The 25,290-nt window shown below is 34.7% G+C and overlaps 1 protein-coding gene across 8 annotated transcripts in view; it reads right to left on the bottom strand.

Annotated features, from left to right (window-relative positions):
- Positions 1 to 25,290, bottom strand: part of HDAC9 (histone deacetylase 9) — a 402,973-nt gene that overhangs the window by 74,130 nt on the left and 303,553 nt on the right. For all 8 annotated transcript variants that reach the window (XM_072328342.1, XM_072328337.1, XM_072328338.1 and 5 more), the window contains 4 exons: positions 20,636 to 20,691; positions 20,304 to 20,391; positions 15,911 to 16,030; positions 15,480 to 15,577 (listed from right to left, as the gene is read on the bottom strand). In XM_072328342.1, coding sequence (XP_072184443.1) covers positions 15,480 to 15,577; positions 15,911 to 16,030; positions 20,304 to 20,391; positions 20,636 to 20,691 — 362 coding nt within the window. The remainder of the gene's footprint in view (positions 1 to 15,479; positions 15,578 to 15,910; positions 16,031 to 20,303; positions 20,392 to 20,635; positions 20,692 to 25,290) is intronic.

The raw sequence follows: 25,290 nt of genomic DNA, 5'->3' as shown, positions 1-25,290 counted from the left end.
AATCCCTCTTGACCACCTGCTGACAATGTGAAAGGGATCAGATCTCCCAGAAATCCTGTGCCAAAGCTGTCGGCCACAGCAGTAAACATTAGTTCCTTGAGCACTTCTCACATGGTACTGGATGTTTTGAAAGCTGAATGAAGGTCCTACTGGGTATAGGCATGGAAGACTAGAAAATTATTCAAATAAGCAGTGTATATCCCTGCTTAAACGTGAGTATACAGCTCCCTCAGTTCAGCTGACTGAATCACCACGAGTATTTGGGTATGTGGGCATCTTGCTCATATGAAGATGCCTACATTGCAGAGAAATGATTGGATGCATGATCATAGCCCTGAAATCCCCTGTTTGTATACTAGCTTTATTCATAACCTAATGGGAAGTAAGAATCCATAAATCACAACTGCATTGATCCTACTGAGTAAATCAAGCTAACAGCTCCAGGAGATAAATCATTTTAAGAAAATTTCCATTGATGCTATTCTCCAGCCAGTCTTGAGGTACTGGTGCAGAAAAGGTCAGATAGCAGAGGAACTCAAGCTTCTTCCAAATATAAAGTCATTTCTCTTCATATTCAAAGTAGAAATGATACAAGGAAGTGAATCACAACTGTATAATCAAAATCTTCAACTAAGATCTCAAAATCTGTGGCTGCCTCCCACATATTCCTTTAGGGTACTAGTACAAATTGTTTCTGCGCAGCAGGCAGAATGTTCTGTTTCATCTCAATGATTTGTACACTGCTGATTTTTCAGTGCAAAAATCATAGTCCCATGTAGGCAGCTAATATTACAATAGTTTATAAGAATAATTATCTGACTTTTGCAAATATAATAACACTCAAAAGCAACATGGACAAGACAAGACTTAGCACTTTGTTAATTTCACAATTCTTGCATAACCAAATAGGGCATAAATAGTATGGAACTGCAATCATACAGTAACTTCTGTTAAATAAAAATGGCTTGGTTTTTAACTGTCAAAAGAACGAGATATTAGTCACTTTTGAAGATGACTAAGATACATTTGATTGCAAATTCCAATCAATGGTTGATGTTATAGTTAAAATAGAATTTTGTTTCTGCTAAAAATATTTAAAGCTCAATTATAAATAGAATGCAAAGGAAAACCCTATAAATCTTTAAAGAAACATTAAATTTGTGTGTATGTTCCTGTGTTTTATTACAGCACTATCAATCACCATAGTTATTTTGGAATACTGTACATATGAATTAAATTAAAGCACCAGAAACATTAGGAGAAAAAAATACAAGTAAAAGCACTCCCTTTCTTTCATAATCCTAAATCTGACCTTGCTAACAAGCAGGTGCAAGACTTCACACTACAACTAAGAAGGATAAAGAGGTATGATATCCTCATTTTTCTTCTAGTTGTTATTTTCTCCAAATCATATTAAGCCCCATTTTTTTTTTTTTTTTATTTGATATTCACAATGATCTCTTTTTATTCTTTTCAAGTTTATTGTGGTCACAGAAATAAAAGTACAATCCTTTGATCTCCCACATCACACACAAGTAATCTAAGAGAATGTGGTATTTACCATGATATGAGAAATGGATCCCAGCTGAATTCCTAAGTCAAAAGAATTACATATCTATTGTAAGCCTCAACAACAGTCCTCTGCAGTTAACTATCCTCAGTATTGTTAGTGATTACAGTAATGAAATGAAATCACAGTCAAAATCCACAGGTATATACTACAGTTAGGTTATGTCCTTATTAACTCTTCCACTGTTTGCTACCAGTGTAACAAACTGCCTGCATGACAGCAATCTAGGATAAAATAAATACATAAAGCTCAGTATCCAGTTAAATCTTCTTAGTGTCAGTTATCTTCCAGTTAGCTTTTTATTATCAGAGAGTTGAAAAAAAGCCCATAACAACATGTTATGAACAAGAAAATACAGTGTTGTTGAAATGTGTAATGGTCACTGAATCAAAAAGCAACTTATTGAACCCCACTGTTTCAAATCACCTCTTCATGCTTTCTAAAATAACACATTAACACATATAAAGAACAATGAAAAGGAGAACTAAAATCTGTTTTAAGAAAATGGTAATAGATTTCCAAAATTATGATCTATAATGATCTTTTTTTTTTTTTTTTTTTTTTTTTTTTTTTAATCCCCTGTTTTAAAAATGCAGAAATTTCACAGAATTAGTGAAGATAGTGGAGCTCAGCATGTCATCTTGGCTCAGCTAGTGAATTGCTGTGTGGTCTCCATAGTGTTTTGGGAATATTCAAAGCAACACCATTACATCAGATAATGGATACTTTATGAATATTTTTCTTAGGATTTCTCTTTTTTTTTTTTTTTTAATTGCATATTTACAAACAATTGTAACTAAACTATAAGATGGAAATTATGAAAGTACCTGGCCCCCAGCTCTACATTAAAATTACACCTTTTAGTAATAAACATTTTACACCTTAAATACATTGTTGGAAGCCTTCAGAATAAGCAGCTTAAGGATCCAGGGAATTTTTGCCTGCAATAAAATGCTTCCTCAGTCACTATCCCCTGAATGACTTACAGCAAAAATCCAAGCTTAACTGTATAATGTTTGTAGACAGATGTGCAAAGGTCAGATTAAATCACAATTATTCTTATTTCTTTTTTTGAAAACATCATTAGGCATATGTGTAAGGTATGATTTAAATCACTAATAGATTATGCAGTCCCAACTCTCCCAGTCAAGAAATCTTTTCCAATATACTGTAGTATCTTTATATCATTTTATCTGCACTCCTAATCCCAGTAGTTTCCACAAAATGTGGGAAATATGGTTGAAAGTACACTTAGACACTGAAGACTTATATCTTACACCTTCTCAGTGGTACATCATTGCCCTTCACTGCCATGCATTTTCTGTTTAAACAAAAAAATAAAAAAAATCTTGATTTCTCAAAACAGCAAATTTTCTGTGCAGTTTTGTTAAGAATTTCAGATAGCAAATTGTCTCTTAAGAAGCATCAAGAAGAAGGAACACCTACTTTTTTGTAAACAACATAACAACATCTACATTTTTGTGAACAAAATCTACTGTTAAATAAAGAGCAGAACATCTATCCATTGGGAAATACTGTTCACAGGAACTCTCATGCTATGACACCTACACTACTGTTTTCTCACAAAACAACCATTTATATTAGAAGGGAAATCATTGTTTTCTGATAATTGTAATGAATTAGGGTTATTTCAAAAGGTATTTTGTCTTAGCCTAGTGCTAATAAAATGTGTGTCAATATACATACAACTAGCTCCCTGTGATGTGGCTATGAGTTTAATAGGTTAAAATTTCACAAAATATTGATGAAAAAAAAAAAACCAAAAAACCCAAAAAACTAAAACCTGCTGCTTTTCTTTAACAATAGCCAATTCGCCATTCTACTAATATAAAATATATTAAAATGACAGGGCATGTGAAAGAAGAAGAAAAACAAGAAACTTTCAGGCTTCTTAAACAGGAATCCTTTGTGTTAAAAAATCTTCTGCCATACAGGTGTAAGATCTGCATTACAGCACAGATATTATTTATAAAACAACAGGTATAACTATCTCAAATTATAGAAGTCTTTGTGAAACTGCTGCCTTAAGGAAAGGGCTGTATACTCTACAGAAAGCACCTTTGTGGCTTTTCTAGTTTTAATGAAGACACGTTCAAACTATTAAGAAAAGCAGAACTATTAGCTCCTTAAAAAACAACTATAAAAAAAAAACACACCACAAACAAAACAAAAAAACAAACGAACAAGGAAATAAAAATAAAAAATAAATAAAAGCTCACAGAGTAGACAGCAACAAAACTGATTTTTTTTGGTCTTTTCTGATTTTCCTCCCAAGCTCAGAGAAATACAGCTTGTGCATCTTTATCTGATTCCCACCAGCAAGTAACATTAATCAGTATTTCTTTTACTATATATTAGTAGGTAATATGGTATCAGGCGCAAACTGGCCCATTACTGTTGGGAGGCCCAATCCTGCGAACATTAATGCACCTGTGTAGGTGTGAGATTAGTTGCCCAACTGAGTAAGGAGCATGGAATTAATATGTAAATATATTCAAACACATGTCTAAGCATTTGTGGGATCTGTCCTTGGTCGCCCAACTGCAGAACTTCCAGGGAACTTCCGTGGCCTTGGACACTGACATATCTCTCCCACTACAGAGTGTCCAGATCCAAAAATTCATTCATGCACATGAGTTAACCCAGCTTTTTTTTCCAGCAGCACCACCAGCTGGAGCAGCTAAAGCGATTAGGACCAAACTCTGAAAGTAATTATCATGAAGAGAATAACTTAGAACTAACACTGCTAAAATACCGCAACTGTTGCTTGCCATTACAGTATTTCACAGGCGCCTTTCTATTGTTGCAGAGCACATTACAAGTTACCCTCAAGATATCAAGCTAGTTACAAGAAGTAGGTTCAGTAGGGTGTCAGGTCTGCAAACACACTGTAGGGGTTTCCTCACTTATTCCCACTTCAAAGAAGCATTAAGAACAATTTCTCTTTATTACAGATTTTAACTAGATTTCTTTCCTCCGTGATGATTAATTAGGCGTTTGTTAAAATTTGCCTTCTTTTCCACCTCTAAGAATAAATGTCCCCTCCTGCTAATCAGACACAAACAAAATGTTTTGAAAAGTAATCACTTGCTAAAAAAAAAAATGGAAATTGGGCTTCTGTGTTTTGAGGAATGTATGCACATAGCACAGTGAAATTTAACACGGGTAAATGATCTGACTACCTCAAAGTGAAGTTTCTGCCTTCCTACAGTGGCCTTTCACCCTGCCCTTTCCTCCAATCTGAGGAGAGCTGATGTTGATGGAACATATAATGGCTCCTTTCCTGTGTAGTAAAGTCAGCAATAAAGCTCAGTAATTAAGGTGACCGGGGAGGCCCAGCCCAGCAGGCTAGTGGTGTGGCGAACACTTTCAGAACTTCAAACAATATCAAAGTCACTGAAAAATGGGCCTAGTTTAGGACTGGTTTGAATTAAGCCTCACTTCCACACGCACTTTTCAAATCCAAGCTCAAACAAGAAAGCCAAGGCCTTCTGGATTTCATTAGAGCCAATTATCTTATCTGTTTCATCTCAGGCCTGACCCTAAGGCTGGCAAACAGCTATTCAGTGCGTTTGTGTGGTTGTTTGAGAAAGCCTCCAGCCAGCCAATAGCCTGAGGAACTGCTAATTAAAACACAGTTGCCCCCTGCCTCTAGTGATTAAATATTTTCAAGCTTTTGTAAATAATTTTTCCATTCTTTGCCCCAAGCCTCAGAGGTCCAATACATGCAGTAATTTATTTAAATTGTCAAAGAATAGTGCTGGAATAAAACTATAATAGAAACTTAGGAAGCTCTTATATCTTGCTTAAATTCTGCAAGTGACATTCTACATTCTAGCCTTAATAACCTCATTGTGTTTGAAGTGATGCAGCGTACAACATGCTCTACATTTTGTTGATAATCACCATGTTTCCCCAGATGTCAACAAGATATGTGTGCTCATGAGCTTAATGAAATCACGGACACTGCCGGAGTGATACTGAGTGATAAGCGTGTTTTTGAGTTAGATGAACAGGGGGAGGATCATACTTCCAAAGCCCGTTTGGAGAAAGACTGAATCCTACCAGTACCATATCCATACTCTCATACATCTCACACAAGAACAGCTCCAGAATACAGGACCACATTACAGTGTTACACATAAAATTGGTTCATTCACATAGAAAACAAAGAACTGCACATCTTTCATTTGGTCTGGAGGACTCCATCCCTCCATCTCTCCCTTTCAAATCCTAGGAAGACACCCTTTCTTCATCATATCTGAGGTCTTGAACGGATAATGCCAGTTTTGGTCCCAGGGACTCCACCAGTTTGCATGGCCCCATGTACCATATTCAGCCATCGTCCCCAGTGCTGGGGGTGTGTACCTCTCATGCAGTGTGATGCAGAGAGGAACAGCCAACCTCCCTTCTTACTTCTGCCAATCAAAAACATCTCCCAAATAAATCTTTTAACTCTTTAAATCTTGCTGTTATTCTTAATAATAACATATTTATATTAGTCCATTACACTGGAACCACTGTCATGTACAATAATCTCATTGTATTAGACTGCAAAGAAACAACAAAAAGATGCCTACTGTCTATACACACTCTATGTGTAAGTGTCTCCTGACTACACATTCTGGAGAACTTAGCTGTATACAGACTCAGCTACTGTTCATATGTAGGAAATATAGCACTGTTTTAGAGGAAAGGAAGGCTGAGATTCTTTTCTGAAGAAGGTCTAGAACAGAACTGCAGGACAAACAGCAATCTGTACACTCAGTGATTTTGAGGACAGAGATGGAGAAAGGAGTGGGTGACAGAGAGCTTAACAGTACTTCTACTTTTCAGTGAAATGTGATTGTATCACTAGTGACAACAGCCTCTTATGAGAGGAATTCAAATTCAAATAGATGAATAAGGGAAGAGAAAATGAGTGGATGATAAATTGTAGAAATGTAAATAGGAAGAAAAAAATGTTTTTAACAATTTAGGGATAAGTTTTTTGTTTCCTTGAGTGATTTCCTCACCATGAGGCTAGAGATGAACACAGTCATGAAAGGGTTTGAAACACACACTTAGCTGTTTTCTTGGAAGTTTTCAAATGGTTTTGGTATTGTTCCAGTGTAAAAGAAAATCTCATGTCAAAACCATGGACAGTTGCTACTTACTGGAACTGCTGTCTTTAGTCAGCTCTGCTTAGTAATTCACACCACACCCAGCATAGGAGAGAGAAAGCAGCAAAGACTAGTGGATTTATTGATGAGGAAAAAATGACCAAATAAGCTTTCTCTTCCTTTCAGTCCTCTATTTTCTATTAACTGACATGAATGTACACTGTAGCATGACACATTAAAAATACTGAGCAGCTTCCCCAGCTATGCCTTCCTGAAGGCATAGCTATTTTCAGCCCAGTTATAATGAATGCACAGTAATCTTTTCAGTTTAATTTTTTGGTGAATGTTTGATACCTTTAGAATTTTGCTAACTTTATTTGGACACCTAATATGGTATGACTAGAAAGACATTAGTATGCAAACATACAAGTCAGATAAACTTTAAAAGCGTGTGTTTTTTTTTTTTCAAGCCATGATAAATCATAAGAGTTTTTGCATATAATTTAAAAGATATAATTATTCAATTATGCTAAGTGTAGTCAAACTATCTAGGATCAGATCCTGTTGCATTTATTGGTGAACAGCCTTTGGTTTCACAAACTTAGAATGATGATTCTTGCAAGAAGTTACTATTGAGTATAAGCAACATTACATATTAGCCATTAATTAATTAATGCTGGTGTGCAAAGTGGACCCTAGAAGACCTATAATTAAGTATTTTTGATGACAGGACAAAGGCTTCACTTTCCTTAAAAAGATATACAAACATACTCCAAACATGGTAAATTACTCCATGAATGAGCTTATTTTCTTATAATACCTGTAAGAGTTTGAAGTCTGATAGATTCCCTCACTCTGAGTAACAATCTACTCTTCATGAAGCTGTATTGATTTAATGGGATTACTGGTGGCCCAAGCAGCGCTAATACCACATAATCATGAACCATAGACCTCCCTGAACTTTTTCATTTGATATCTATTTTTGAGATATATGTGTTTTCATAGTTTTAAACATCTCTTTTGCTAGATTAAGAACCCATTTTAAAAAGTAATAACATACTCAGAACTGGGGCTCCAACAACACCCAGTAACATGAAACCTCTTAAGATCTTGCAGCACTGAGCCATGTGCTACTCAGCATAAGTCAGGATTTCAAAATCTGTGTCTTGCTAGAATTTTCTGTTTTCCTTTGGAGCTTTACACGCTAGAATATGTGTTGTTGTGATTTTTTTTTTCTATTTTACTTTATTATTATTATTATTATTTAATGAAAAAGACTTGTTCCTTTGATTCAATTTCTTTACAGGCAAAGAGTAGCATAAGTACACAAAATCATTAGACATTAAAAATATCTCCAAGGACTTACTGATACAAAAGTATGTGAACATCTATAAGCACAGACATACCCTAGAGGTATCTACACAAGCATGTACAGACACACCAGGTGTGTGAGCACACACACAACCTCACAGTACTTCTTTGCAATCTAACATGTTTGAAAGGAGGAAAATAAAAACTCTGGTTTCTTTTTCTTGAAGTACTAAAAGAAGAATAGTGGAGGTCTCATTAGCTAAGCTGGCTAAAGAAGGCATGAATAAGAACTATATAGCTGAAAGGCCTCTGTTTCTGCTGTTCTTGCAACAACACTTCTGTCTGATTCTGGATAATGGGCTTTTAATAAAAATACCCACCAAAGGAAAACAATTAAACAATACATAAAGCACCAGGGTGCAATCTAGTGGTTCTGTTATAGTCTGGAGCTGTTCCAGCAGAGAACATGTGGATATTTTTTATAGGCTATAGTGTAGTTCTCAAAAGTTATTATAAAGCAACAAAATTTAAATTGAGGCTGGACATTACACAGTCGCTCAGTGTTGCTGTAGGACTTTCAATTCAGACCTAAGATTTATCTCTATATTAAATACCACAGATATTTTGACTGTTAGAGTAGAAATATCTTCTCTCTCAGTTTTTTAATTTCTTCCAAGATGTTTTTAGTGGTATTTCTCATCTTTTCATCAAAACATGTGACAGTTCATTATCCATATGCCTTTATTATTTCATCTTTCAAACCTGACAAAAATTGGAAAACTTTTCTACTGCAGAAGAGCTCAGATACCTTTTTGTACTTTTAAACTACAGACCACGTACAGCTTAGGTTTTAATCAAAAAGTTTTTAACCTGAACCACATAAACCTGACACATGCTATATTTTATTATCCTTTCTCCTCCACCCCCTTTTCTGCCATGTCAATAAAAGGAGCTGTGCATCTGTAGAAAAGCAAGCTGACACTAATTAATTTCTATAATGAAAGGTTTCATTTCTCTGGTTCCAGCGCATGGAAGGAGCATCATGCATAGTTTTAAAATCCTGCTACAGTAAAGGTGAAAATTTAGGGTAGTTTGGTGAGAAGAAGTTAGATTTTCCAAATAAAAATAAAGAAGGAGGAAGAACAAAGGGTTGTAGGGTATAAACAGCGTTGCCAGAATTAGTTTTATAGTGACCTCTGAAGTATAACAAAATGTTGAGAAGCTATTTATGCTAGAGTTTCAAGTGCTTTTAACTCTGCTTTTCAATATTCTAAGGAGTCTCAATCAGTGCTAACACTAGTACTAATACTACCAATACCAAAACCAGTACCGACACTAACAAATATTAATACAATACTAATCTGCATGCTCAGAACCTTTGCCCAGATTAAGACAGGATTAAAATTTAACATTATTCCCCCAAAAAAGTCAAATGAAGAGCTTTTCCAATGCCACTAATCCAAATGATTACTGGATATTACACATGGAATTTATATTCTAAGCAGATTTTTAAAATAATATTCCAAAAATCTTCAACCTTTTCCCAAATTATTCAAATGGAACTGCTCAGAAAGTTGTTTTGCATCAAGTAGTACTATACATGAGACTGCAGGTTTAGGGACGATTATCACTTTTCATAACAAAGATCTTCATTTGGGTAAATCGTTACTTGCCTCTTGCATATATGACCCAGAGATTCTAACTTCCTCTTTATGAACCCATGATGCCCACAAATAGACAAGTGATAACAGTTTCTGGTGTAATTGTTGCCAGTTACTATAGAAGAAAATATTGAGGGATAAAATTTTTATTTCCAATAGTTAAGATAAACATGGCATTTTGCTAGTTGGAGCTGATTGCCAATGGAAATTTCTGGTAACACAATAGATTAAGGTTCTGAAGATCCTGGTTCTTTATACTTCTGGTTCTCTTCTGACTCATGAGACTGAGCAGCTAACTTGTTGTTTTTTGGGTTTTTTTTTTTTTTGTTTTTTTTTTTTTGTTTGTTTCCTTTCCCGCATTTTTTTGCATTTATCTCTTTTCATTTAAAGTTCTAGAAAGAGAAATTGAGCATAAATCTTAGACCATAATATAACCCTGTCAGCAGACTCTGGACACTGTAGTCATAGAAATGGCATCATTAAGCTATGAATATTTAGAAGTATTGTCTCAAAATTGTACTTTGTGGAATTCATTAAACTTTATAGTAATATACCATTGTTCTATGACTCACTCTAAATAAAGCTAGGTACAGATAGGAAAAATGTTGATTTTTGACTCTCACATTCTTTTGTTCTGCTTATAAGAAACCAGGGTTTCTGCTCAGAGTTAAAGTATATTGCAGAGGGGTGGTGTCAAATAAAGCCATAACAATATTCAAAATAATATAAATCGATGGTTCGCCCTCATGTGGTACATTAAGCTTACTTCTAGAGAATAGAAGAGTTTCAGAGATGAGCAATTGCAACCATAAAAAACTAGATATAGTTCTAAATAAAGAGATTGAAAAAACAAGAAATGCTGACTTTTGAGAGAAGAAAAATAAGGAATGTGACAAGGGGAATCCAAACGTTTAAATAATAAATATGCATGGACAAGAGTGTACACTTCATCTACTCACATGGTACTCAAACTCATGTATTTTTAATGAAATTGGAAGATCAGTGATTTGAGATAAAAAAGGAAATTTTCTTTTCAGGCACACATATATAAATCCAGGATACTCAGCACCAAAGGATTAAATGAATACAGTGTCTTAACAAATATACAAAACTGATTAAAGTTGTTATATCCAATTCTGTGGCAAACAAAAAATTTATAAAAGCAAATTTATGGGAAAATTAGAGTAATGTGTACAAATGTCTATAATCTATACCTATATGAAACAGTATAGGTAAAACACACCAATATTTCTTTGAGTTTCCTTTTGGAGTGTATATATGAATTTGTATCATTAAAACTAAGAAAAAAATCAACTAAAACCAAACAATTGTATATATTCAGAAACAGAGTTAGTAAGGAGAACATATTTGAAATAGAACAAAAATGGATTTACAATATTTTTCACAGTAAATATCAAAAGAAAACATCACCAGATCAGGAAATATAAAACTAAGACCTAAAAAAGGCCATTATGCATCCATATGATTCTCAAATAATTTTAATTATGCCCTGTAAGATGACAAGACTTAAATGAACATTTCTAGATACTTTTTATCAGGGTGATTTTTAAACATACTTGTTTTCTACCAAAATAATTTCTCCGAAAGGGAGTGAAGATTTTTTGTGTACCCTTATTTTCTTTTATTTCTACACTTCAACATAATTGGTTTCAAATACAATTTTGATCTTGAATTCTCTCTCTTTTTTCTTTTATTTTTTTCCTTTAATTCTTTTGAATTACTTACAAATTTTGTGTTGTATTTACAATTAAACCATTGATATATAAGTCCATTCCTAACTCCACCATAGTGTCAGTAATGTCTTTTGAATTTGCTCACTGTATTAAAATCATACACATGACTGCTAAAAACTAACCTCAGATATTATATTGTCATGAGCTATTTCTAACAATTCCAAGAAACACACACACATTTCATTTTATGTAAGCTTTTATGGCCAGGTTCACTGATATGCTGTGGCTGTTTTACGCTACTCTGGAGTAGAGCAAAACAGCCAGAGCATACTGGCTAGTTAAACTAAATTTACAACTCCTTTGTTGAATAAAAGCAGTACAAAGCAGTTGGAAGGCACACTCAGTTTCCTTCTGTCTCTTGCTTCTCCTTCACTCTTCTCAGCTCCCACATTTGTTTCTGTTTCCTCCTGCATCTGCTATATTTTGCTCTACACAAACAGATTTCTTCTGTCATCTGTAAACTCTGAGTGCATATGTGTACATATGTGTGCATACGACACAGACCTTCTGTCTCCTTCACTGAAAGCACCTGGTATAATGTGTAGCTTAGGAAAGTAATTATTTGAACATGAGTATCTGACCATCCCTCTTGTTCTTTTCTACAGCTGCTGGCAGAACAGTGTGGATTACATTCCCATAAACTAAAGTGTAGAATCATCTTAGTAAACAGCAACAGTTGCTTAACTATGCAAACCTTAAACAAAACTTTTCTGACAAAATTAAATAATGCACTCCTATTTGGTTCTACAGAAACTTTGGCCTCCTACATTTTCTACTACTTGTAGGTAACATGAGTATATACATTTTCTTACTAGAAACTTAACATAAATGGAATGAAACCCACCTTTATAAATAAATTCTTTAACATGTCTAAAACCATTTAAATTTGATTTTACACTAAAAAAAAAAAAAAAAAGGAAAAAAAAAAAAAAAAAGTTAGTTTAAAAGCACAAGAAAGGCCCTCCATGTAGCACAGACAACTAAATGGCAAACTCAGACCAGTGTTCAGTTTCCTATTTGTGTCCCACAGAAGTCACCACATTCTGCTGAAGTACTTCTGAAGTACTCTGTGGTACAGTTCTAATTCATCACCAACTGCCTTGAATTTTTACACAATTGCTTTTTTTTTTTTTATTTATTTATTTTTTTTTTTATTCTAGGATAGTTTGGAGGAAGAAAATGAGGTGAAATCTCATTAAGTCACAACAGTATTTGATTCAAATAGATCTATCTAGTTATTTATGCGGCTGAAAATTACTACTACTCAGCTACATGTATTTGTATGTGTGTGTGTGTGTATAAATGCTTGTACAGCTCTAAAAGTATATTCTCTAAGAACAATTTCTGACGTCCAATCAGGAAGGGATCACTGGAAGGAAACAGTAACAGCACACTGTCCTGCTAGGGACTGAATGTTGTATAAGTTTTCTCCCTGCTTGGCAGTAAATATGAAGAGATGATAGTCTCTCAATTTTGTCTCTTCATTTTTCTCAGAAATGAGGGTATCCAATGCTTTCCCCATCTCTTGGTTAAGAACATCTGCATAATCCTTTCTCTAAAATAAATTTATTAAAAAAATAACAAGCTCACTTTCCTAACTACAAATTTTACTGTATAATTCCATATAAACGGACCTGTTGTAGCTCCTGAGCAACAGTTGACTTGCTGGCTTGTTTGCTAACTTTCCTACTGGTTTTCTCCAAGACTCTACCTTCCCTCCTATCTATGGCAAAAGGATTGCACTGTGGAGTTCTCATTCCTGACCATAGTCTCATAATTCTGTCCTGGCCAAATTCATAATGCGTGTTACACCATTTATAGTATTTTGGATTATAGCAGGGATAGATTCCTTGAAAAAGATTGGCTTATCACTAGTAATTGTAAATTTACCTACCAATCAGAGCAAACCCAGAGAACATGGTTATCTGGTTTATCCTACATAATTTATAGACATTTGTATTCATGCTATGAATTTCTTTTCTTCACTGATGTCATAATACTCATAAAAATTGATATAAAAAGCATTACAGATGATACAAAGATGGTTCTTAGGTGAAAAGGAGATTAGGACATAGGGAAACACTTCTGTTGTTCACGTACTTTTGGAAAAAAGGAAAACAGCAGCATTTATTGTAATTAGTCAACAGCACATATTTCTAGAAAAAAAAATTAAAAAAAAAATAGCAGTTAACTATTTAACAGCGAGTTCTTGCCCACATTAATTAAAATACTAACCGGGTGCATCTAAAATTATTTAAACTTGAAATTATTTATAATAATTATTATTTATTATTGATAAATTTAAAATATATATTAAAGTTTGAACAATCAGCACTTCTTTTAAAGGAGAACTTAATCTTACATTGAATTTATTTGCTTTAAAAAATATATAATCAAGCACTTATTTTAGTGGTATGCCTGCAAATGATTAGTCATTGTGTAGAAGTCTACACGGATTTTATTTTTTTGAATAGCATTATTTTTCAAGGCAAAACATTTGCAGACTGAAATGTTTAATAGTAGTATGAGCTGCTTCAAACTGCTCTTGAGTGTGCCCTTTACTAGAACTGCAAAAAGCATGTTTGACATGATTTTTTTTTCAGTTGTAGTCATTTATATGAGTCTTCTTAGACCATCATTCTCCACAGCGCTAACATGGTCACATTACCCATATCATTATTGGCTTACATTGCATCTAGACCAAGAAATCTGGGGTGATCATATCAGACATTAATATCAGATACTAATATCAGAACCATCCAATCCCCTCAATTCCACAAAATCTCAACAAAGAATAATACACTGGAAGATAACAAAGATCTTGGAAAGAGCTTGAGGCAAGATCAAGGTATAGAGGATTTTTTTTAATTTGTTTAGGCTTTTATTAAGTGCAGGCAAATGCTGTGAATAAAACTCAACCTTTTTTTTTTTTTTTTTTTTTTTTTTTTTTTTTTTTTTTTTTTCATGATTGTGTGACACTGTGAATGTGCTGGGCCATTTCTGTGTCTAGGGCTGGGACTTTCAATTCAGGCATGTTGTTTATCAGATCCTTATTTCATGGACAACACAGAAAGTACTTCAGAAAGTAAACCAAAAATGTGTTTCGTACTTTTTGTGTTGTGTTTTGTAAAGAACAGAACTCAGTCTTCATAAGGCAAATGAATTACTTCAAACTAAAATTCTTGGACATGATCTGATATGGAAGTTGTCCCATTGCCTTTCCAGCATGTCAGCTTTCACTAATTGGAATCTCTTTTCAGACATGTGTCATTTGTCCAGTTATGAGGTGAGCGCTCACTAACCCCTTTGACTGAACTGCTGAAAAGCGAAGGGAAATTATGTGTGTAAAACAAGACTACCAAAAGTCTAACAGAGCATGTTTCAAAGTGGTTCTATCTCCTCCAGTCCCATGAAAATATGACTAAAGATTATGATGAATGACCTATGAGAGAATGAAATTTCATTTATAATGAGCTATTGAAAGTAAAGAGAAACATTGCATGCAGCATTTCCTATAATTCTTATTGAGACGTTTCACAATTTTCACTTTTAAGTAACTAGATTTCCACTGAAATTCACAGAAAATGACAGTTGGTCAAATTTGTGAGCATCATGTGAGCACCATGATGAAAATTTTAATCAAATAAGGACCACTGAGTTTGGACCATACTTAGTAGTGCTTTGTACATGCTATACCTTCACATAACCAAATGAACAGTATTTTTCTTGTGTCTGGTATCATTGCTTACACTTAAATTTTGTAGATAAAGAAATTAGGAAGCTCAAAATCATTTTAATGGCATAATATGACAATGATAAAATGAATCATTAGAGTTTTTTATTTTTATTTTATTTTATTTTATTTTATTTTATTTTATTTTTATAATTCTATGTGAGTGATCACTACAACTGAACTACCCATTTATTAATCTTACTAAGATTTCACATACCAGGGTACCAATATTAAAACAATTTCACCATGGGTTTCACCATTCCCCTGTCATTCATGTGTATATGTTGTACGACCAGTTTTCAAACTTTAAAAGAAAAAGGTACTGACCTGAATGCTGTGAGATATTCAACATCTCCCATGGGAGGATCCAAACCACCTGTCCAAGCAATATTTATATTAAAACCTTCACCTGGGCCACTTCCAACCTGCAAAAATAGAAAGAAAATACCATAAAGAAGTAAAAAGGAGGAAAACAGAGGAGGGAAAAAAAGGGAAAGAAGGGAAAAAAAATTAAAAAAATCTGAAGTGTGCTTTAGAAACAAACATCAAACAAAACGTCAGATCAGCCAGCCTTATTTGACAAGGACTGCTCTGGGTTATGCACTTGTTCTTCACTGGTTCCCTGCTCCCAGTGGACAATTTGGTAATCTGGTGTAATTTAAAGAACCAGAGAAGGACAAGAAAATTAGGGGTAATCATGCAATGCAATTACCTGAAAGATACAAATAAAAATGGGACTCTAAAGAAATAAACCTAACCTCATTTGGGGCTCCACTGCCAGGGAAGAAGTTGCCTTCATCATAGCGATGGAGGGAAACATACAGGATGCTGGGGTCAGCATAAAAAGCCTGCTGTGTACCGTTGCCATGGTGAACATCCTAAAGGAGAAAGAAAACAGATGACAAATGTAATAACATCCAACTCAGTGTGGAGAGCTCAGTTCTGCTTTCTTTTACCCTCTCTCTCTCCATTTCTCTCCCTCTCCCTTGCCCTTCTTTTGTCTTTCTTTTTCCCCCTCCCTTCACCACCCCATACTTCCTGAACTTTCAGGCAAATTACTCTTTAATGCACTCATTTTTTAAACTGGCTTCTAAAAATCAGGAAACCATAGCGAGCATGCCCTGGAGACTCCAGATGAGCAGTCATTGAGAAATCCCAGTCCTTTTGTACAATTAGATATTTATACACCAGCTCTTTGTACTCCTTGCCTCAGTGATGGAATCTAGCATCCTGTTTTATGGAGGAATTTTATGACTTATTAACTGCCAACAGTTCATAACCCCTCAGGCTTAATTAACTAGCCTCATTGGCCTCTGAAGAAAGACTAATGTTTAAACTACAAACTAGAATTTTGCAGAAGGATCTATGGTTTACAGAGCTTTTTCACAATTCTTGACAGAACACTAAACATAAGTGTATTCATTGATTTGCCAAGTTCCACTATTGAGGTCAAGGGCTTTGCGACCAGCTGAGTAAATTGGCTTTCTTGAAACATTCAGTTCAGTTAGCAGTCCCTCAGCAGTTAGATCCACATCAAAAGAATTGCCAGATGCAGAAAGGGCTTCATACTTCACTTTTACAAAATCGTGACGGCAACAGTTGAAGACATAGGAATATGATCTCATTAGCTATTAAATTATCTGTCTGATAGGATGGTGTCTTCCACACTCCAGGAGTGACCTTGGCCTGTGTCCATACTTTGAACATTATGGAATGCCAGAGAAAAGAAATTCTGTCATTAAATAAAATACTGAAAAAAAAAAAAAAAAAAAAAAAAAAAAAAAAAAAATCTGGCTGCATATCTGTATAATAAAGAAACATAATATGGAATTTTCTTATTTTTAAATTCTGTTTTTGCAGTTATACTACTTTAATGTATGTTCAGACACACAAAATTTTACAGCAAAAATGGAAAACTCTTTGGTGAAGGAAAACTAAACTGTTTTTTTGTAATTTTTTAATTGGGATTTTGAAAAATTATATATATTGTTCATTCTCCACCTTTAGTTGATCGATTTAAAATTTCTGACATAAAGACAGAATTTGAAGGCAAGACAAAGCACTTTGAACGATGACATCATTCAGGCTATGTATTTTAGAAATGCTTCAAGGTTTGAAACAAATTTAAGTGTCAGAAAAACAATGGTCACATTTTCTCTAGGATACCTGGACTCCATAAAGAGTTAAGTCTAAAGAGCCAAGAGCACAGCAAAAATTGCCCATTGAGTGTTCTCTTTGCCAGCTGATATATCCTACAGTTCTCACCCACATTGCTCAAAGCTCTCTGCATAAATTGAGTCTCATCTGAACTGCATTAATCTTGACTTGGTTTCCTCTAGGACTTACTGGGGCTAACACTGTGATGATTACTTTTTTTCTCAACTGAAAGTACTTGAAAAAAACATGAGGATGAAATCACTGCAAAACTGTGTTAGGGGTGCAAGGCAGCACACATTGGTGTGATGGTGTTGGAGGGCTGAAAGCAGTCAGAATCATATTAGTAGGCAAATGAAGTCAAGTGTGGCTTGTAGTCTAATTCCAGATGTGCATCCAGTTTTCATATGGGGCAGAATTAATTGGTTTACTGCAACACAGACCCAGCTCTTGCTAGCATATAAATCTGTATGGATGATATTGGGACCAGAAGTTCAACATGCATCTGAGGAGTAATGGTGGCAATATAGATATTTCTGCAGACATCATGCTTAAAAATGTAGGAGTAATTAATTTTGTGATTTTAATTAGTCCTTTTCCAAGCATACTTAGGATATATTCTTGCTTCAAACAACAAGAAAACAAATTAAATGGGCAGACAGAGCTTTATTATTAGTATTGAAATCTCAAGGCTAGCTTTTCTGTCTAAACTTTAATTTCACTGAGGGTTACTGCTTTCAAGAGCAACAGCTTCTTCGTTTAGATAAAGGAATGCATTGTTTAAGACCGTGGATGTTACCACTTGGGAAATGTGTTCAAATTCTGCCCTTAGTAGATCAAATGAGTTCAGGATACATAGGTCAGTTTGAAAATTAAGATTTATTCAAAGGGTGAAATAAGGAAAGAAAACACGACAGAGAGACCTTTTATTTTTGTGTAGAAAAGAAGGAAATTTAAATGTAAGAATTTCTGTGTGAATATATAGTGACCATGAAGATTATACTCTGTTTTTAACTAGAATTCTGTTTATTATGTCAGATTGAACATTACTTTTTAACATTTAAACTGTAGTAACATGCATAGCTGCCAAGCAGCATGGGGTCCTGCTGTGCTAGTCACTATCAAAATATAATCTCAAAGGTTAATTTCAAATATAACATTCTCAATTCCATTATTTCTTTCAGATGCCCAAATTTTGTTGGTGGACACAGAAACATCACTATTAGCATAATTCAGTCATTCAGTTTGGATTGAGAATTATCCATAGTTTTCATGCATATAAGAAATTTTCTGTGTGAATTTTTGTGCATCATTGCACTGACCATGGAGCAGGCTAGGGACTGGATTGCATCTGCTCCAGGAATGAAGTAATCTGTGTCAGCCATATATTTCTCCCCTTTCACCAGCTGAGATACTCTGGCCAATGGAATAGAGACAGAGAGGCTGAACATTCCCTATCTACTTTTCTGGGTAAGCATAAGAAACCTCACAGGTAATCATTTGCACAGGTAATGATTTGCACATTTAACCTTGCTTTGCAAAATTGAAGTTGAATTCCTATGTGCTTATTGGTCGCATAGGTCAAATTGAAGTGATTTCTTTTCTTGACTAGGTGAATGTAACACTTAAAGTAAAAAATAAATAAATAAATAAATAATGTCTTAAACAAAACTTAAACTTTGAGTATTTTCATATTCAAAATCAATAATAAACACAGAGCTCATTTTTTGATAGCATTTATAGCAGTAAAGCTCAACAAACTGTAAGATTCAGGTCAGCAAATGGAAACAATATATAGTGAAAAAGATTTTTTCACAAATGGTTTCTAGTAGTTTTTAAATATGTTCCTAAGTGACAGCAGAATGATGATACACATTTTAAAAAGCATCCTAAGAATATCTAACTTACCCATATCTCATTTTACAACTAATTTTTTCCCTTGCTATTCTTTCTCTCACACTGCCCTTCTCTGGCTCTCTTCAACAACCAGTACGGATGTTTAAGTGAACAAAAGTGCTAGATGGTAAGGCCACGACTTCACAATAAGATTTAATTATGAGTGCAGATATGAACAAGATTTAGGCTATTAAGCTCTGCACTTCAAAAACCCTTTAACATATTTTGTCTTTAAATCTTTTATCACCTGCAAAAATTAATTAAGTGCAGATGTAACAGGTTAGGTTTTGATGCCAGGGTTCATTTCCTGTCTATGCTTTGTCAGACACCCTATTACACCTCCTCATGAACTGTAAGAAAACAAAAATGGTGCTCATAAATCAGCATTCAACTTTCCTTGGGCTGTGCATTGGGCTGATCCTTTAAGTGCAAGGCAGAACTCCAATTCATTATTCATGAAAATAATATGGACAACATGCCAAATGTCATCTGCATTTAAATAATCCATTTGTTAAAACTATTAAGCATTGTGGAAGAATGCCTCCTATTAGAATACAAGGCTAATCCTATGAAGTGGATTTTTAATCACATAGCTTTCCTTAAGGGAATCATCAAAAGCTGGCAAACATGAATTGCAAACTTCTTAGAAGGAATGACCTGTTGATTTGTTTAATAATATTGAGCTTACACAACAAGTTGAATCATTGCTAGCTGGGAGAAATGGCCAATTCTGTTACCAAAGCAACAGCATTCCTCAAAGCACATCAGACTATTTAAAGTTTGTATTCTGTAGGGAGAAGTAAACTTGGGTTCTGTAGGGTTATTTTAACAGTGGAAGTATCAATTCATTTAAGGACCATAAAAGTTGCCCTGATCTGTGCCTTCTTCTCATTAAATTGCAGTTAACACCATTAAAGTGAAACATAGATGTTTATGGTTTCAGTACTGCCATCCTGGCTTTAATGAGTTCCCAAAATCAGAGGAAATGCACACCTTTATTACTTGTAGGTATTAAAAGCAGGAAAGTCTGACATGTAAATACAAATTCATTATCTTTTATTTAAATGCACAGAAAATGTGATGCTTGTCAAGAATACATACCAGATCTACAATCAATATCTTGCCTATATTTAGCTTGTCTCTCAAGTATTTGGCAGTAATTGCAATTGAATTAAAAAAGCAGAACCCCCTGTGGAATAGAGAAGAACAGAAATAAGAAAGCAAATCAGTCAGGAAAACAGCTATAAATAATGTTCAGAGCATTTTTTAAAAAATGCTATATGATCTCAAAGGCCATAAATCTGCTTCTGGGAGTACCTAGAAAGCCTTTTCAGTCATCTGCTAACAATTACAGTTCTACAGAGACATGCACAACACAGGTGATTGCCAGTAACCTTAGTGCTCCAAGATGGGCAATATTCCCTGGTACTTACATGGCTGTTGATTCTTCAGCATGATGGCCTGGGGGCCTTACAACAGCAAAACCGTTCTGTAAGAACAAGATAGGTTTTCAATTATCAGCTTAAAAAAATACTTGACTCAGTGCAAAACAGGGCAGCAGGCAGACTGGACTAAAATCTATTAGAGGCTCTTGAGCACTTTTTTTCTATTCAATATCTCTTTCACAGTAGTGCCAGAAATAATACGTTTGAGAATAGTGGTATTTATGGCTTGCATAAATATGCACACAAGCATACACGTATACAGAAACATCATGACCTAAAGTTGAGGAAAAGGCAGGATCAGAAAGCTGTTATTATCAAATCTGCTGCCTAGAACTCAGATTTAAAAGGAAGCAGAGCTAAACAATCCATTATTGATATAAATTTGTATAACCTTACATTGCTCTAGGTGGAGACTCTTCAAACTGAAAGTAGGCAGAAGTATATATTTTAAAAGATTATTCATTGTTGACCCTACATTCCATATGGACAAAATGATACCTTCAGACTCACACACATGCAATTCCTAACAGTAGAAAAAGAACAGCAATGAACATCCCATATTTATGCATTCTATACATTAAACTTGGGAGCCTGCCAGGCTAACAAGTTTAACACTTTACTTAAAGACAATTTCTAACACACAGTCTGAAATTGCATTTGCACTTTCACAAAGGGCAACATTAGGAACTGCGATGATTAAGAAACCTTTTGCCACTGTAGCCACATTAGATTAAAGGGAGGACTTATCAAATTTCTCTTGCAGCAGACTCAAGAGTAACACCTTCATCAAAGTTACCCTTTATTTCAGCTACCCCAAATAGCTAGTCTCTTCTATTCAGCTATATTTTTGACATGAAAATAGTGACAACACATATGTCAAAATAAAAAGCAAAAATCTGCATATGATTGCAACAGCCAAACTTGTATTTTCAAACAGTCTCATGAAAATGCTATTCTAATAATCAGGATTACAACAGGACAGTTAGATATACTTAAGCTAGTTAAATGTCAATGTTTCAGTCTTTACTCGTGAAATGAACATAATTTCTCAACTTTCACTCACATAGGAGTCTCTACACAATTATCTACCAATGCAGCTTCACTGGCATTGCTTTATAAAAAGTTACTAACAGGCTATTTTTTATCATTTCATTAATCTAAGCAGCCAGTTGAAAAACTTTTTGCAGCCCTGGCCAAACTTCTATCAGAGAACAGCAAACTTTAACTACGGTGCAAACAGAGTACATATGTGAAGAGTAGTTCTGCTGGTCACCATTGAAAGAATTGGTGGGATTTTATATCATGTCTTATTTTGAATTACATGTCCTCACTTCAAGAAGAAAAATGCAAAGAAACTAAAGACAGAATAAAGATATATGTTCATATTTAGGCAAACATTCCTGGAGGATAAATTGTCCAGAGATCAAATACAGCTTCAATAAGAAAGGCTTTGTGAATTGCATTAGTCTTCAGAATCAAGCCAGCTTTATGATCTTAGCTAAAGTATTGATGCATCTCAGTTGATTTTTGCATTTCTTTTTCACACAAAATATGACTTAGAGAAGAATTCTACAAAGAAATTTCTTCTAGATTTATGGAAAGACAAAGCATATTTATGCAGAGGAATGTACAGATGAATTGGGAAAGAATACTCAGAGAAGAAAGCATTTCTGGAAAGAAAGTTTCATGCTACCTGTATTTTATTTTCTCAGTATTTGAGTTTGAAACAAAATCCATGCAAGGGTTAGAGCTGCCCAGTGATCATTATTCCTAAATTTATCAGCACTCTAGAGAGACCAATATAACTAAGATGATTATCTCTGGCAGGATTTCTTGGGGGAACATATAGAAAGAAAAAAAATGACCCTTCTCCTTTTAACATGACAGTTACACTACAGGCTTCTCATTACTGTGTTCTTATTTTGACAAGATTGTTTGGAAATATTGTTTTGTTGTAGATAGCTAATTTACTACTATCAGATCTCAAGTTAGTTAGCTATTCCAGTTCTCCATGAGCCTGTAGGACATTTCTATTACTGTTGTGATCATTTATATGGTGTTTTCTTGTTGTTGCTGCTTCAGTTGTTTACTTCTATAACATAACAATAAGTTCAGTATTCACATAAGAACAATGTCTTATGGATATAGCACATAATGCAATGAAAGTCTAATAAACACTGAAAACTAGTCAGCACACAATATTAACAGTATTAACAGAATCTTTCAAGTAATTGATGAAACATTTCTTCTTTTTTTCAAGTTTTCATGATCTCATCATGTATTAGCACAGCAGAACATAAATTCATTTAATTGGGCAACATTTAAAAACAGACAGTGAGATCAGGACAGTAGACAGAAAGGCAAAAATTTGCTTTTAAAGATAGAAAGATGTACACAGAGGAGTATAATAAAAATGAAGTCAATACATATGAATTCAAAGCATTTTTGTACAAAGCCTTATTTATAACAGGATACAGACACTTTTATATGTAGACAGAATATTAAACTGACTGACAGACATGAACATTAGAAGCAGGATTCATGTCTATGTCATTATATACTTACCTTTAGTAAAATTTTAGGATAAAGAGTAAAGCCTAAACAGACACATGCCAAAATCTGTACGTACTTGAGCAAGGAACAAAAGGAATCCTGTTCAAATTTAATTCACATAACAGACATATGGCAGATATACCCATTTAGATGAACCTTAAAAAAAATTCTGAGAAAAAGTGTTGTTCTTTTTCCACTGCCTTTTGTGACCCCACAGGAGTAGTTAGATACTCATTTTCCAACAAATGGAGGTGTACATCCCCATACTGTAGCCTTGTTTCCTTTAGTGATGCAGTTGTTTCTTTCCTGCATGGTGCTGCATTAGAACTTTGGACTACATCATGCTTGGGTATCTACTATACAGCTGCCTGAACCTTTCCAACAATAGTATTCAAAACATCACCATAACACAGTAGGTTACTTCAGAGTTTGAGACTTACCATCTACAGCAGAGTTCCTTTGGTATTTCTATGACAAAAGGAGATAAAATAAAGCTAGGGATTTTTTTTTTATTTTTTATTTTTTTCCCTGGGGCATCACATAGTGACTGTGGCAAGGTGTGGGCACTCTTGCCCTGTCTGGAAAGGGAGTTCTTGGTTTGCCCAAATCCCAAGTGCACCAAAAGACACCGAACAGGCTGGTAGCCCAGGCACGCTGAGCAGCAGCACATTCCAGTTTCAGCCTTATTGGCCAGATGACCTCCAGAGGCATTTCCAGTCTCAGCCACTGTGTGATTATACTTAGAATTTCCCAGCTATGTACCTTTGAAAAGAAGCTGCCAGGAAGATAGGTGAGTGTAATCCCTATTGATGAGCAATTTCTCTGTTCCATGCACTAGTTGACTGCAGCTATACATGTTAAGGACAGCTTTCTCAGGAACCTCTGTTTATTTTACATAGAGATCAGATAGCTAACTCAGAACAACACTAAAAGGTCTACATCCAAAAGCAGACGTCAGAACCTCTTATTTTCTACACGTCTAAGTCTTTTAACATATCTAGCCCTTAGGTCTTAAAATTAACAGTACTCAGAAATTGCATTCTTCAACATTCTCTTGTTTTTAATAGAAATTTTTTATTTTTGCTATGCTCTGTGCAGGTTTTAGAATCAGGAGCAAATGACTGAAACTAATAGTTCATTTCTTTTTAGAAACTGGTTTAGTTATTATACAGAAATGTATCCACTTCTCCTGACAGAATGAATATGCCTTGTGTTTTATATATATATATATATATTCATATTATTTATATATATATATATTCATTATAAAGTTAGAAGAAATCTGATTTTTTCCAATTTAAAAGGTGCTCCATAGAGTATACTTTACAAGGTGCAAACCCTGAAGTGCCCTTAGTGCTATCTTTAACCTTGTTACTGCTTCTGACTCAGCTAACTCCTACAATAACAAACATCAGGGCTACTTTCAGTCACAACTGCCAACAAAGATCCTCTTCAAGTGGTACCCTGAAAATGGTAACCATATTCTTACCAGGTCACTTTTGCTGTAACATGATCCCAAGCTATGCCATCCAGCAGGGAGGGTAAGAATAAGGTTGGTGAAAGAACAAGGCAATCCTCAGGTATCTGAGGTACAATTTTACAAGCTATTCATAGTGCCTGAGCAGGAGCCAGTACCTGGCCCTGGGAGTCTACGAATGCAGCGAACAAGAACACTCGATTTAGTGGAGCAGTTTTAGCAGTAGGTAGATTTGCCAAGAAAACAGTAATGGACAGAAGGGAATACCATTTTGTCTTGCAGAGGCAGCTAGTAGAAGCTCTGAATGCAAAAATGGTTGTTAAATGTTTAACTGTGTGATGGAAACAGTTTCCTGTCTGTTTTTGAAGGTCCAAGAGGACAGCTTTGGAGAATATACATGGAAAGCTGGTGCTTGCTGACTAACATGTATGCAACTGTGACAGCCTCTTAAGCCAAAGCTAGCATTAACCACACTGGGGAAAAGGCAGACAAACATTTTTTTAAAAAACAGAGTGGTCATGGAGATAGGCTGCACACCACATATAATTAAAGTTGTACTGCTATATGAAATAATAATAGTCATTCAGATATAAATATAACCATAATTGCTAGG

Source organism: Excalfactoria chinensis, chromosome 2, assembly GCF_039878825.1.
Source record: "Excalfactoria chinensis isolate bCotChi1 chromosome 2, bCotChi1.hap2, whole genome shotgun sequence".
Taxonomy (NCBI): domain Eukaryota; kingdom Metazoa; phylum Chordata; class Aves; order Galliformes; family Phasianidae; genus Excalfactoria; species Excalfactoria chinensis.
This window is presented reverse-complemented; position numbering and strand designations above follow the sequence as displayed.